Source organism: Larus michahellis, chromosome 3, assembly GCF_964199755.1.
Source record: "Larus michahellis chromosome 3, bLarMic1.1, whole genome shotgun sequence".
Taxonomy (NCBI): domain Eukaryota; kingdom Metazoa; phylum Chordata; class Aves; order Charadriiformes; family Laridae; genus Larus; species Larus michahellis.
The window spans coordinates 61,642,457-61,655,716 of NC_133898.1; the positions used below are offsets into that span (position 1 = coordinate 61,642,457).

The following is a 13,260-nucleotide window of genomic DNA, read 5'->3' on the forward strand; positions in this document are numbered from 1 at the left end:
TAACTTTAGAAAAAAAGATCTTAGGTCTCATAAAAGTTTAGGTACCTTTCACTACGCTGACTAGGAATAGGTGCCTGGTAGAATGCGGAAAACTAAGATGAGGTAGCAGAGAGGGACACTCTGTGTTCTCTGATAGAAACCAGTCTGGTTTTATTAGTTTATTTTTATTTTTTGAAATCTGACATGTTCTCCGGAGTATTTTAAGCTTTTCAACCTGTCGCTTCCCAATGTAAAACGCTCTGACAGAGTGCTTCCAACCACCTCTAGCTTCAGCATATGTCTCAGCAGCCAGTATAGGAGCCTGAGTACAACGTGGTGGTTCTCCAAGAGCAACACCTGTCTTTTATATATACACCTAAGCCTTGTTCATCCAACATGCAACAGTTTTCTGAGGTTGCCTGAGGCTTTGCAGATGCTGAAATGTACCTTGCATTTGTTATCCATTGAAGGAGAGTGTGCAAGAAAAGGGGCTTAAGTGAATGATGTGTTTTCTGGAAACATGCGGCTTGCTAACTTACTAGGTTTCCCTGGGCAAGAAAAAGAGTATAAATGGCCAGATGCATTCCAGTGTCTTGCTTTCCCTGTAACGTATTCCTTTGCTCTGTCATATGATGACACTCCCACGCAGCTGCTAAAATGCTCTTGTTGTTGTAGTGGTTAAAGGAAATTGCTGCAATTAATTTTGCTGTCTTTCTTCTCTTTGATGTGTCATTACAATTTCTTGGATTATTTTTCAGAGATTGGGTTCTGTTCAAAACCAGTCACGTAGGGGTGAAAAGAAAAGGAGGGAAAATAAACATTTGAGCCTTATGTATATACGTTTGTGTTTCTGTTCTGGTGTAGGTGCCAGCCCATGTAATGAACATAAAACTACATATACGTACCTAGCTTCGGTTACTCGCATACAAGTGCAATAGACAAAAATATGACTTCTCCAAAAGTGAACAATCTGAAGAAATAAAATGGATGCAGGTGCTTTAGTCAAGCTAGTTTTATTTCCTAATGACTATAAAGAATGACCAGACCATGAACTCAGAGGTTATGCTTCATTTCTTGGGTACAGCACATTATGTTCTGAGCAATTTCTATTTGTAGTCTTGAAGCAGTTTTAATCTTCAAGTTCACTACAGACTTGACAGTTTTCCCTTCTTTTCCTTGGGTTGCAAAATAATCCTCTTTTCTGCTAGTTCCAGATGCTGCTGCAATGAATGTTAATTGGTTCAGTGGTGAGTACAGTAGATCCTGGGGTGGAATAGGCTGTGGAGCAGAAAGTTAAGTGCTTCGTTCACTGGATTTTATGACTGAAGAAGGGGAGAGGGTAGCCCTCCCAATTTCATCATGTGGAAGTTGCTGTAGTCAAAAATGGTGTTAAATCCAGAAGTGACATTTCTCGAGCATCCAGGCTTGGGTGGAGATATGAATTGAAATGGTGAAACTTTAATTCTTAAAGACTTAAACAAAATTATTGGAAATAATCAAAATACAAAAACAGGATTTTGGGGAGATTCAGAAACAACAGGGTTAATAGTAATTAATTTCAGCTTCTACTTCCTTCAGTAAATAAATAATGTTAGTTTAGAAGAGTGGCTGAAGCAGATCATTGTGTTACCTTGCAAAGGTAATTTTATCTCTTTTCCAAAATGTTCTTGATTATGTTATGATGACCTTCAGGTCTTTCATATAGCTCTTATAATTAATGGAACAAAAAGGATAAGAAATGGAACAACAAAGATATTTTTATACCCTAACTTCTGTGGAAAAAATGAGGCGTAGAGAGGTACAAGTGAGCTGTCTGTGGTAGAGTAGGTCTCCAGGCTCACTTTAACCGAGTTCTGTACGCGTGTCACCCCTATCCTGCTGCCCACATGGCCATTAGACCGTGCGATGTATCTGCATTGCCTTTGTCCATCCTGAGGCTTTCCAGAGCCCTCTTCCTCTAGCCAGGTCCGTCTCCCGGGGTGGCAATGAAGGGCAGGCGTAGGACGCTGCCCGAGCCAGCGCTGCGCAGAGCCCACCCTGCTGCACTCGCTGCTGCTGTCAAAGCACTGCCCCATCCAAAGCGCCTTTGCCAACTCAAGCGCTTATGGAATTAGCAAAAGGATGTAGCGAAAGCATGTGGGTGCACTCCGCAAAAGAGGAAAACAACCGGCAAGTCTCAGAGGCCGATCTTTGCTTTTAAACTTCTCCCCTGATACCTGTATATTGAAATGACCATTTGAATCCTCACAGGGGCATGCTGGGGTCATTAAAAAAGCTGTGAAAGAGTCCACTTCACTCTGCTTCCTTTTTCCCCTTCCAGCGACTCTATGTTTGCTTCAAAACTCTGATTGCTTAAAGAGATTGCTTAAAGAATGATTGCTTAGAGAGACCTTTTGCCTCAAATGATGTTTCTTGACAGCCACAAACCCCAAAATTTGGGTTATGATTGGAGCACAGCCTGGTACTTTAGTAAGGAGGTCAAACAAACGCTGAAAACCTCATGCTCTCTCGGGTGCAGCTGAACACACAAAAAACCTCCAAGTCATGCTGGACGTGACCTCAGGTCTCGGGGCAGGTTTACATAAAGCGTAAACCATCCGAGGTGGTTGGTGCCTCCCTAGCTGCCCGTCACTCACCTTTCACGCTGCTCCTTCTTGCCGGGTTATTTCATCAGCTGGCTGAACACTTGAACCAGCAGAACAGGGCAGCAGAGAGCAGCAGCCCCGGTGGGGCAGGGAGGAGGAGGAGGAGGAGGGGGAAGAATGAGGCAGAGAGGACAGCTTGTATTTATGAGCATGTCTTTTGAGTTCATAAAAGTCAGGCAAGAATGCATAACCAGCCCCACGAATTATTTTAGCTGGATCTGCTTTTGATGGAAAACATTTTGCATATCAGCGACTTCTTACAAAAATGACAAATGTAAAAAAAAAAACAAACCCTCAAACCTACTTGCAACTGGCCTGAGTACTAGTATAAATTTAGCGTGATGTAATTAACTGTTGCAGAGACAATAGAGAAAAGATGTATTACTTCATACTGTGTAATTTAGTCAGCAGCTAATAAATTTTGCGTGGTATCCTTCTTCACCTGTGCAGGGAAAGATTCAGAGGACACCCTTCAAAAGAAAAGCCTTCACGTGCAGCTGATGGTCTGTTCCTACACTTAAAATCACTGGGAAGGGCTGCCATTGTCCCATTCTAAGTATGCAGACAATGTCCTGTGCATTTTATTTGCAAGCCTGACCTCCCCGAGAAATAGCACAGCTCTCACCACTGAAAGAACCATAAAGTAGCATCTTACTGTTGTCAAAGCGCAGCCTGAGTCTGGGATGTCTGGATTACAGTCCAGGGATGAATGATAATCAACATGCTTTAAATAAATGCCATACAGTGCTGCAGCAATTTGTCATGTAATAATGAACGTCACTGGGCTGTGATCATTTGAAGTGCTCGTTTTTTGTACAGAAAATATATATATGTCTCCCTTCCTGCTTTATAAAAACAGTATGATAAATTTTCACTAGGAAACTGACAGGCAGCTTTTACTAGCAATAATGTTATACGGTAGTTGTTGTTGTTATAATAATAATAATAGTAATAATTATTATTATTAAGATTTGTTATTTTTTTAATAACTTTCAAAACTGCTTGTTTAGAGGGGGAAGAAGGCTTAGGCCTAGGATTTTTTATATAGGCAGTTACCTTGCCTAGATTAGTGAGCGTTTTAAAAGCAGTTTAGAGTTAATGTTTGTTTAGTTCTCTGCCTCCAGGTTTTCTGCTCACACTCTAAACAATTTCCTCCCCAAGTCTAACTTGGTAAGGCTTTCTTTCCTTTTTCTCTTTGAGACAAGTTCAGTTGCGTCTCTTTTTTTTTTTTTCTTTGTTTTTTACCTTTTTTACTGATTTGCAAGAAAGAGAGCTTGCACTTGAGTTCGAGGAGGCTTCTCCCTCTCAAAGATTTTTGTGGCTGAAAGGACTAGAGAGTGGTCAAGAGCCTGCCATGCCTCCGGCCTAATCCTGCCTCCTCCTGGATGAGGCACTTAAGCTCTCTGTGTTCTATCTATAAAATACATTTAATAATACTTAATGGCTTTACTGTCCTTTGAAAATGTAAAGTGCTATGTGAGTGCCGATTACTTTTATTATGTTCCCTGATGGAAGTTCTCAATGTATTTCTGTTAACTGGTTCTGCTAATGCACTTTCTGGAATAATCTTTGGTTAACGAAGTGAAACAGTTGCAAAATAAAAACTGTGTTTTAGACAAGGCAGACACAGTGACACATGCAAGGAAAGTCAGGACGTGAAAGCACTTAATTTCTCTGGGTATGTTTGTGATGTGTGTCAGCCATGGGCTTGAGCTACAACGCAACCCAGCTTGTCTTCTCTCCAAGCTGCCAGGGAGAGCACAGCGTGGAAGAAACCTCAAGCTTTGGACGCGCAGCCTGACCATCCGCCAGCACAGGACAGATTTTCCCAGGCAATCAAATCCTGTGGAATAATTTGCTCGGGCTGCTGTTCAGTGAGAACTCACTGTCCCCAAAACTCACAGGAGCACTCCAAAGTGAGTGGCTGGCTCCCCAGGCTGGTTGTTCCCACAGCCCCGCTGGTCCAGCCCACGGTCCATCTCCCCAGGAGCGGTGTCGGCCAAGCTGGTGCTGTGCTGTGGGCTTCTGATGTTTCTCTCAGGCAAGACAGCAGTATTTCATAAAAATGTGGCAACGGTTTGTCAGGAGAAGAGAATGTATGTCTGACCAGCATCGATTATTGGTCACTACCCTTGAAGTGTTTCCACAGCCCTAAATCCAGATTGTGCTTGGTGCAAAGTACTGACTTTGAGTAGATCAGCTTCCACTTGGCTAGCTTCTTTGCAAGCTTGCTTTGGCATAGGAAATTTGAAATAGGACAGAATTTATTAGATCTGATGTATGCAGAGTACATTCGGATGTAGTTTAGACTGGTGTGTATCTGAAGAGGGATGGAGAGATTCTTGTCCCAAACGAGGCATTGGCCGTTTGGACCAGGAATGGCCTCAGAAACTTTTTAGTCTCCTCATCCTGAAAAGATATGGACTGGACAGGTCTGAAAAAAGTATGCACTTTTTGTGCAACCAGAAAGCATTGAGTGAAGTCGTGATAACTTTACAGATTCCTGGAAAATGGTTGAAACTGTTCTCATTCACTTGAGGAATGCGTTTTGGAACTGTCACGGTGCAGCTTTTAGGTGGAAGAAGAACAGATCAGCTCCTAGAAATGGGATCTGAAATAAAAGCGACAAATGTGACATCCCTGCAGGATCCTGCTTTGGGGAGAGCTTCAGGGTGGAGTTTGGCTGGGGTGGTACACCCGTCAGACTGTAACGCAGGTCTCCTAAGGTGAGCTCAGGGAGGATGGAAACATCCCGCAGAGGAGAAGCGCAAACGCTTGTTCGGTCTTGACTTTCAGTACGAATACAGACTGTGAAAGAGGGGCCTCGTGATCCTTCTGACTTTTTGGGTTTTGCCCAAACCCCCAAACATCCCTAACTCATATTATGTTTACGCCTGTAAATTGTAATTGTTATTTTTCAGAAAGAGGTTTAGAAACATCAGAGCCAAAAATGGCAAATGTGAAGTAAATTTTTTAAAAGGAATTAACAGTAATTAAGAGCAGATGCTCTTCTCTCTGATCTCATCTCGATTCGTTTCTGACAGACTGTTTAGGCTTAGGGGAGACAGTATATAAATTTGGATTGCTTTTCTGCTATATTATAATTATACAGGCAGTGAAAATACAGAATTCTGAAAGAGCAGACAAAGTATTCAGAGGCTCTAACAATTGTGCCGCTTGCTCTGTGTTTGCCTTTCAGACTTTCCTCCCTGGAACTCAACAAATTGTAGTTAATTTTTTTATGACCCCACTTACAGAAACAGAAGTAATGTCCCTTTAAAAAAATTTGAAATTACAAGACTACTTTTTTTAGCAAAATATTTAGACTGAAAATGTTGGATTTAGAGCTTTTTGATTTTCAGTCCTCAAAATAGGTTGTGATTTCAAACACTGGAATGTTTCTTACAATTTTGGCCTGAAGGTCTGTGGAAAGAAGTAGGAATAGGTAGCATTATAGAAAAAGCTGTGTGAATACTGAGACTCGTGGAAAATAGTGTTTGTGATTCTCCAATTCACTTGTCCTTGGACTCTGTTTTGCCCTGCTGTCATTGTGTACAGACAATGCTAGAGTCAAGGTGCAAGTTTTAGCCACTTCTTAGCTTTTAGCCACCTCTTAACTAAGAAGTTTCAGGGCTCAGCCTTAAGGGTTGAAGAGGCTGAGTGATCCATGCAAGTTCAGACCAAAATGTCACCTTATGTGCTAGATAAATGTGTAGACGTGGTCTCACCTCTCTCTGCTTGAAGTGGAGAGGTTGGGCACTGAGCTGGTGGCACTACAACAAGCACAGATTTCATGTCTTTGTCAAACTGTGGTGACTGAGCTATTGGTCCTCCAATTGCTCTGGGTTAGGAGAAACAGATGCTCTTTTTCCTCTTCTTGGCTGTTTCTTGAGAATAGAACTTGTCGGAGGAATTATTTTTCTGTTTGTCTGTTTCGTCTGCTTAGATATATTTGTCTATATAAACCTCTCTTAATTTGGTTGCTTTATTGAATGGTTGCTAGCTATTAGGTTGCAGTACTCACCACTATTTTCCTGCTGTCTTTGCCAACCTAATTGGTCTTTTATTCCAAATGTAGCCTATTACATGACCATTGCATAGCTGAGATACTGTATTGAGTTGTAAATAACAGCCTTTTTCTGTGGTTGTTGCCTCTTTTCAAAACACTGCATTAAGATAGAAAAAAATACTGGTTCATCTGTGCAAACTTAAGACACACGATGTAGGAATGTTCTGATTTCCCACAACATTTTTATGTAGTATAACATCCTATATTTTTTGCTATCTATCTGAGACATTACAGAAATTCCTGTTGCTATCAACGTAAAGACTTTCCATAAAAGCAGACAGGACATTTAGAAAAGAGATAACCTTTGGAGTGCAATAGTTAGGGCTATGCTGTTCAGCATATTCATAAGTTAGCTGGAAAAAAGGAGTGAATAGTGGTGTTAAAAAATATGGATGATATTAAATTGACTAAGGTGATGAAGACAAGGGCAGACTGAAAAACTGTGCAGTCCTAGTCTCACTGTCTCTGAAAGAATATAGTTGAACTGGAAAATGCTCCAAGGACAAGGTGAGTTCACAGGTGAATAGGATAGTGATGTTTTTTGTCCGAGTTAGGTTGATGGTTGGACTAGATGATCTGAAAGGTTGCTTCCAACCTAGGCAATTCTATGCTTTTGATTCTATGTGAGGAATGACTGAATATACTAAAACTGTGGAAAAGAGAAGATTATCAGTGAGATGACCTATGGAATAATGGTATCTTCCAATAAAATAATTAGATGCATCAAATGAAAGTAAGTTGTTTTTTCTTTTTTTCAGAACAGCAGATTATTATTTTCCGAGTGTGAAACTTCTTAGCAGAGAGTACTACTTCCAGAGTATATAAAAATTCTGAAGTAGATTAAATGCCTACGTGGATTCAAAAAGCATCTGGTGGAAAAAGTTGTCAAGGGACATTAAGCACAAAAAGACCATCTTTGGTTCTGGAAGTCCCTGAGCCACATACCACTGGAGCCTGAGAAAGCTTTCTGTAGAAGCATGTGTTTGTCCTGCTGTATGCTTTGCTGTAAGCATCTGGTAACAATTGATATTGTAAATGGGGTACTTTGCTAGATGGACCTTTGCTATTGCTTTTAAATCTTTTTACTGCTTTTGCTTTGCTTTCCTTCAAAGCATCTGGAGAAAGAGTCATTCTTTATGGAATGTTGTTTATTGTTGTGCAAAAATTGGATGAAATTTATATTTAAGGTACCCATCATGGTAATTAAGACGTATGGTATAAACATATAGGTAGGATTACAAAGAAGATTGCTTTATCATTTGTTGTGGGAAGAGGAATAGTCTGGACATCTTGGGCACCTTGTAGTTGTGTCTTAAGAATTTTAGTAGAAGCTGCAAAATGATCATAATTAAATAATCCCCAAATGATAGTACGTACCCAGTGGAGGATTTATTATTGTAGGATTAAATCTGCAAGGACACTGGATATTGGGTCTCAGAGAAAATGTTAATTGCTGAAGAAATTTTTTCTGATAAAAATACTGCTTATTAGGTCAAAAGTCACTAAAGCAAATGATGAATTTATGAGTTTCAAAATATTTGATTGGCAAAATTTGACATATATATATGTATGTTGTTGCTGGTTATTTCAGACTGCAGGGTTCACAATGTATGTTACAGTAGCAATAGATGAGAACCATCTGAGCTTTATGTTGTTCCTTACTGCAACCAAACAATCTTGTGCATAAACAACTTCTCTGTTGTTGTCAGGGGTACATGTTTTACTTAATTCTACTTCCAGAGTCTTTGACGGCAACACTTCCCTTCGAGCAATGGCCCAAATTCCCAGTGTACAAAGAGATTTGCTCATACCTTTTGTAGATGGTTGCTGCCTTCCTTGTTTAGGATGGTAAGATCATGCACTTTTGGATCCCCAAGTGTAATGTCACCTTTAGAAAGTCATGCTTGCTGAAGTAGTTTTTTTATAGCTTTTCCTCCGTGGATCCACTGCTGCTTCAGGGTGTCTTATTGTCTGGAAGAAAGATATTTGTATCGTATTGTCACTGACGCGGCACATACTGCTGCTTTATATTAGAAAGGATAATCAGTTTAGTTTGAATATCACTGTTCGGTATTCTGCATATAACAAATTTAATTGCCACCTACTCTTAGCTTAGTGCTCAGAAGACCTTTCTGGCTTTTCAGAAGTTCAGATTTCCGTATTTATACAGAGTTCATGGAACAATTATTGCGTTCTGTGTTGGCAGTCACTCAAAAATTCTGTTAATTTTTCTGTATATGATAAAGGGATGGTCCAGCCATGGCTTTTATTCCATAAGTGACTTTCTCCTGCCGAGCATATGACATATGAATGGTTTAATGGCAGTTTAGGTCTTGTGGGTTTTGGCCACACAAGGATGTTGATATGTCTCATGAGGTCATACAGTTGGTCAGTCTGGTATAAGGAGTCAGCTGTAGGTTATATCCATAAACTGCACCTAATTAATTTATCAACAGTGAAGTGAAGGTCTTCCTTTTTCCTTAAAGCACAATAACAAAACATTTAGAATTCAAAAATATCTTTTCTTTCAGAACTTGTCAGCATTAAAAGAACACTGATATTCGAGAATGCAGTGCACATCTAAACATAATTTTAGTGACATTAAAGTGCAGCATGCTCTGAGTGATGAAGTGACTAATGATTTATTCATCAATTTAACCTTCTGTAACATTATTCTGAATTAGCTTGCTTGAACAAGAGTATGTCTTAAAAATAATAATTAAATCTTGATTAACATTTCTAATGATAGCAAATTCATGGAACCTTAGTATGTTGCTTAGATAATAACTACTTTTGTTGTTAACAATGGCCTCTCATTTGTAGTCTGGCTTGGAGCAGGTTTAGCTTCCAGCATGGGCTTCTGCGTGTTATGACATTTCCTTTTATAATGTCTTTCTCGTTTTCTCTAGATATTTACCCATTGCAGTCCCTTAAGGCCTCTAGCCTGTTTAGCTTCACAAAGAGTAACTAAATTCCTCTTATTCCTCACTAGAAGACATGTTTTTCAATGTTTTTCAATTCATTTTCACGTTGTTCTATCATTCTGTCCCACTTCTCATCCTGCTTGAAGAATGGTTACCAGATTCAGGTGACACAGAGGTAATTTAACTTCCTTACTCTCTCAGAGTTTCCCTGGCTTTCATCTTTATTAGATGCAGCTTCCCTCTGGAAGTTCAAACTGGGATGAATTTTCTCCGTCATTTCAAAGTCCTCTTCACTGCTGCTACTGTTTCCATCTGGTATATATGCATAATGTGCTTGGTTTCAAACTTATGCCTTTATATCTTTTATGATGAAGCTAGTGAGTGATTTAGATGGCTTACATTGTCAACCTGAGTTTTTGCATTATTTCCCACCTGCCATCTGGATGACATCTGAATCGTGATTTCCATTTTTTTTTTTTCCATGTCATCATTAAAAAAAAGTCTAGGGTAAAGAAGAAAACTGTATGGTGTTCCTCTAGAAACACTTCAGTTCAGTTCATTACCATTCCATACTAATATGTGTCATTTAAAATATTTTAATTTGGTTAATGTGTTGCGTGTTTTTACAAAATCAAATGTTCTGTAGAAGCCAGTTTCATCAAAACTATAATTTTTATCAACTAAATTTATAGTGTCACCTAAAAAGCCATCAAGTTAATTTGATAAGGTTTTCTATGAATTACAGTTGATGTGTATTATTATTTCACATACTTTTAAACCTGCAGTAATCAAGGTTTGTCTTAGCTGTTTTGTTACAGAACCCAAAGTAGATGTCAGGTTGACAGATCATTTAATGCTTTAAACGATGGACTCACAATCAGGTTTCTTTTTCATCCTAGTTTTTTGCAATTTCCTTAGCTTCACTGAAATAAAAGTTAATATTCCAGACAGCAATAATATTGTTGGCCAAACCTGTTAAGTTTTTTAAGGCAAAGTAGTCACATTCAGGCACTTTAAAAGATGTTAGGGTTGTTGAACAGTATATTTGTGTTCTCAGAGCAGGCTAACAAAATATCCCCCCTCTATAATGCTAGGGAGGTTATTTATTAGCTTTCTTTTTTGCTTTCTCTTTTTAGTTTTTTGTGCAGATTACTTAGCCTTGGTGCAATCTGAATTTTCGTATGTGGAGTTGGGGAAAAACAGAGCTAATAAAGAGACAGGGCTTCAAAGGGGTTTGAGAATAGGTGTGGTAAAAAAAAGACCAAGACAGTGTGGAGAACAAAGCAAAACACTTTAGCATCCAGAATATTGTAGAATCTGCAGAGTTTTATAGGACAGTGAATTGCCACAGTTGTAACAAGCTCAGTTTTTCTGAAACAATCAAAGCAATCCAATCTGCTGTATCATAGCGTGCAGCCACATGAAATGATGGCAATATAACTGACTTGTAATGCAAACCTCAGACACCACATGGGGACTTGCGTCCCTGCATTGCTGTGGTATTCTTCAAGCATAGATAAAAACACTATATTATTATGTGTTGTCATACTAAGGCAATACTTAATAGGAAACATAGTGTTTATTGTTTGTTCTCCATAAATATACAGCAGTTTCTTTCTGCCAGTTTCATTCTTGAGTGCTGTAATCAATGCTTTGTAGTTCAGAATGTTGCTCTTTTAAGTTTCAGCTCTATTGTTTCAGGCTGTTTGGTGACTCAGGCAAATGCCATTCCATCAGTCTGTGAAGCCTGAGGGTCATATTTTGGTAATAAAGAAAAAATAAAGGAGAAGACACTTTTTTTTTTTTAAATAGTTCACCTCTTTCATGAAAATAGCAGTTAATACAGCTGCCTAAATTCACTCCTAATGATTGATAGATGTGTTTAATTTCAAATGTGTCAAAGCTGTTTCCTTCTTTTGAATGATTCTTTATGAATAGACTGACAAGCTCGCTCAGATGTTTTCATTAAAAATAATTATATCAACAACTCTTTTGGTGATAGAAGATTAATTTATTAATAGAAGAAGGTGATAATTTCTAAGTTATTGTGAACTATATTTTGTTCCTTTTTTCCTCTTTGTTATTTTAGAATATATTTCATAGCACAACATTTAACTTTAAAAATATGTGTTGGTTTGTTTTTTTTTTCTGAAGATAGTACTTGAGAGAATGTCAGGTATATTACTTGAAACTGACTCAGTATATACACCTTTAGTAAGGACAAAATACAGAAGCAAAATCAATGCCATTTACTGGGCTGGTAAGGTAGTTTACCCTGTAACTTGTATTCTGAAGACCAATTTGAATAAATTACTATTGAAAAAAATATGCCAAAGTTCAGTAATGTGTTTCACATATAACACTGAGTAAAAGATAAATAAGATCTGTTTTAAGGGAACTTCTACACATTTCATTTTAGCAAATTCATGCTATTTTCAAAGCATAACTTACACTAGGATCTAACAAATTGTATTACGCAATCTCCTCTTCACTTATGTCTTTGGATTGAAAGTAACGCTCATGAAAAGTGAGACTCTCAAATAGAGAATGATATAATCTGTTCCATGAAATGGAAACAGGAATGACCACTGTCATTATACTTTAATGTCTGCCTTCATTGTTATTCTTTCATATTCATATTTTAGTATTGTTATAAACAATTTTGCATGTATTGCTTCTAGCATTGTTTAAATACAGAGTAAGACAAGTCACCTCCTTCCTCCAGGTGCTGTAGTCCAATAGAAATAAAAGCAAGTGGTTCATCAGCGAATTCTAATTGTGCACTGGTCAGCATTTGCTTGCTAGTTTATTTGAAATGCTGTATTGGGCCCTCTTCCACATCGGTATGGCACTTACAGTAAGGTGATTTGTTCAGGAGTCTGTAAAACAGCATTCCACCAGAAGTGGTCTGGGAGTAGCCAATCAGAGCTATTTTATAAAAGGCATGTTTCCATTTTCCCTCCATCATGACCACCGCTCCATCTGCTCCTTTCCTCAGCATGCCCCTGGCTTCCCAGGCCACTAACAACAGGCGTGGGGATGGAGATGTTCACCTGGCTCTTGCCCTGCCCTTGGGGCAGGGTGCAGCCAGGAGACAACCAGGGGCTAGAAAGTGCTGACTTCTGTAGAATGGAGCCATGGTGGACCTAATAATGGACAAAACTCAGCCCAAAACGTAAAGAGGACGAGTATCTTTTATTGCTTTTTCTTGTCGGTTATCCAGCTGTGGTGCACTTCTTAACCTGATTCTCCGAACAATGTTGTTCCACTTACTAACCTGGAGTGTTTTTCTGTCTCCTATTTGTTCTTTCAGGATTTGTGGATTTAACACTCCATGATCAGGTCCACCTACTGGAATGTGCCTGGTTAGAGATATTGATGATTGGCTTAGTCTGGCGCTCCATGGAACACCCAGGAAAGCTTTTATTTGCACCTAACCTATTACTGGACAGGTGAGTCTGCATGTTGCTGTGAATTATTTAATTGAATGTATTTCTACTGCTATGAGATTAATTTTTAGCTTGTAGTCATCCCACCGATACTACAGTTTGACAGTAGATCACAAGTTAAACAGAATTATAGTAGGTTGGACTGGAAAAGGAACTATCAGAAATGTAGAAATGCTCTGGAAAGAGATGCTGGT

General features: G+C 38.9%; 1 protein-coding gene across 1 annotated transcript in view; it reads left to right on the plus strand.

Annotated features, from left to right (window-relative positions):
• Positions 1–13,260, plus strand: part of ESR1 (estrogen receptor 1) — a 169,408-nt gene that overhangs the window by 125,259 nt on the left and 30,889 nt on the right. The window contains 1 exon segment of the mRNA XM_074580420.1: positions 12,931–13,069. Within this exon segment, the coding sequence (XP_074436521.1) occupies positions 12,931–13,069 (139 nt within the window).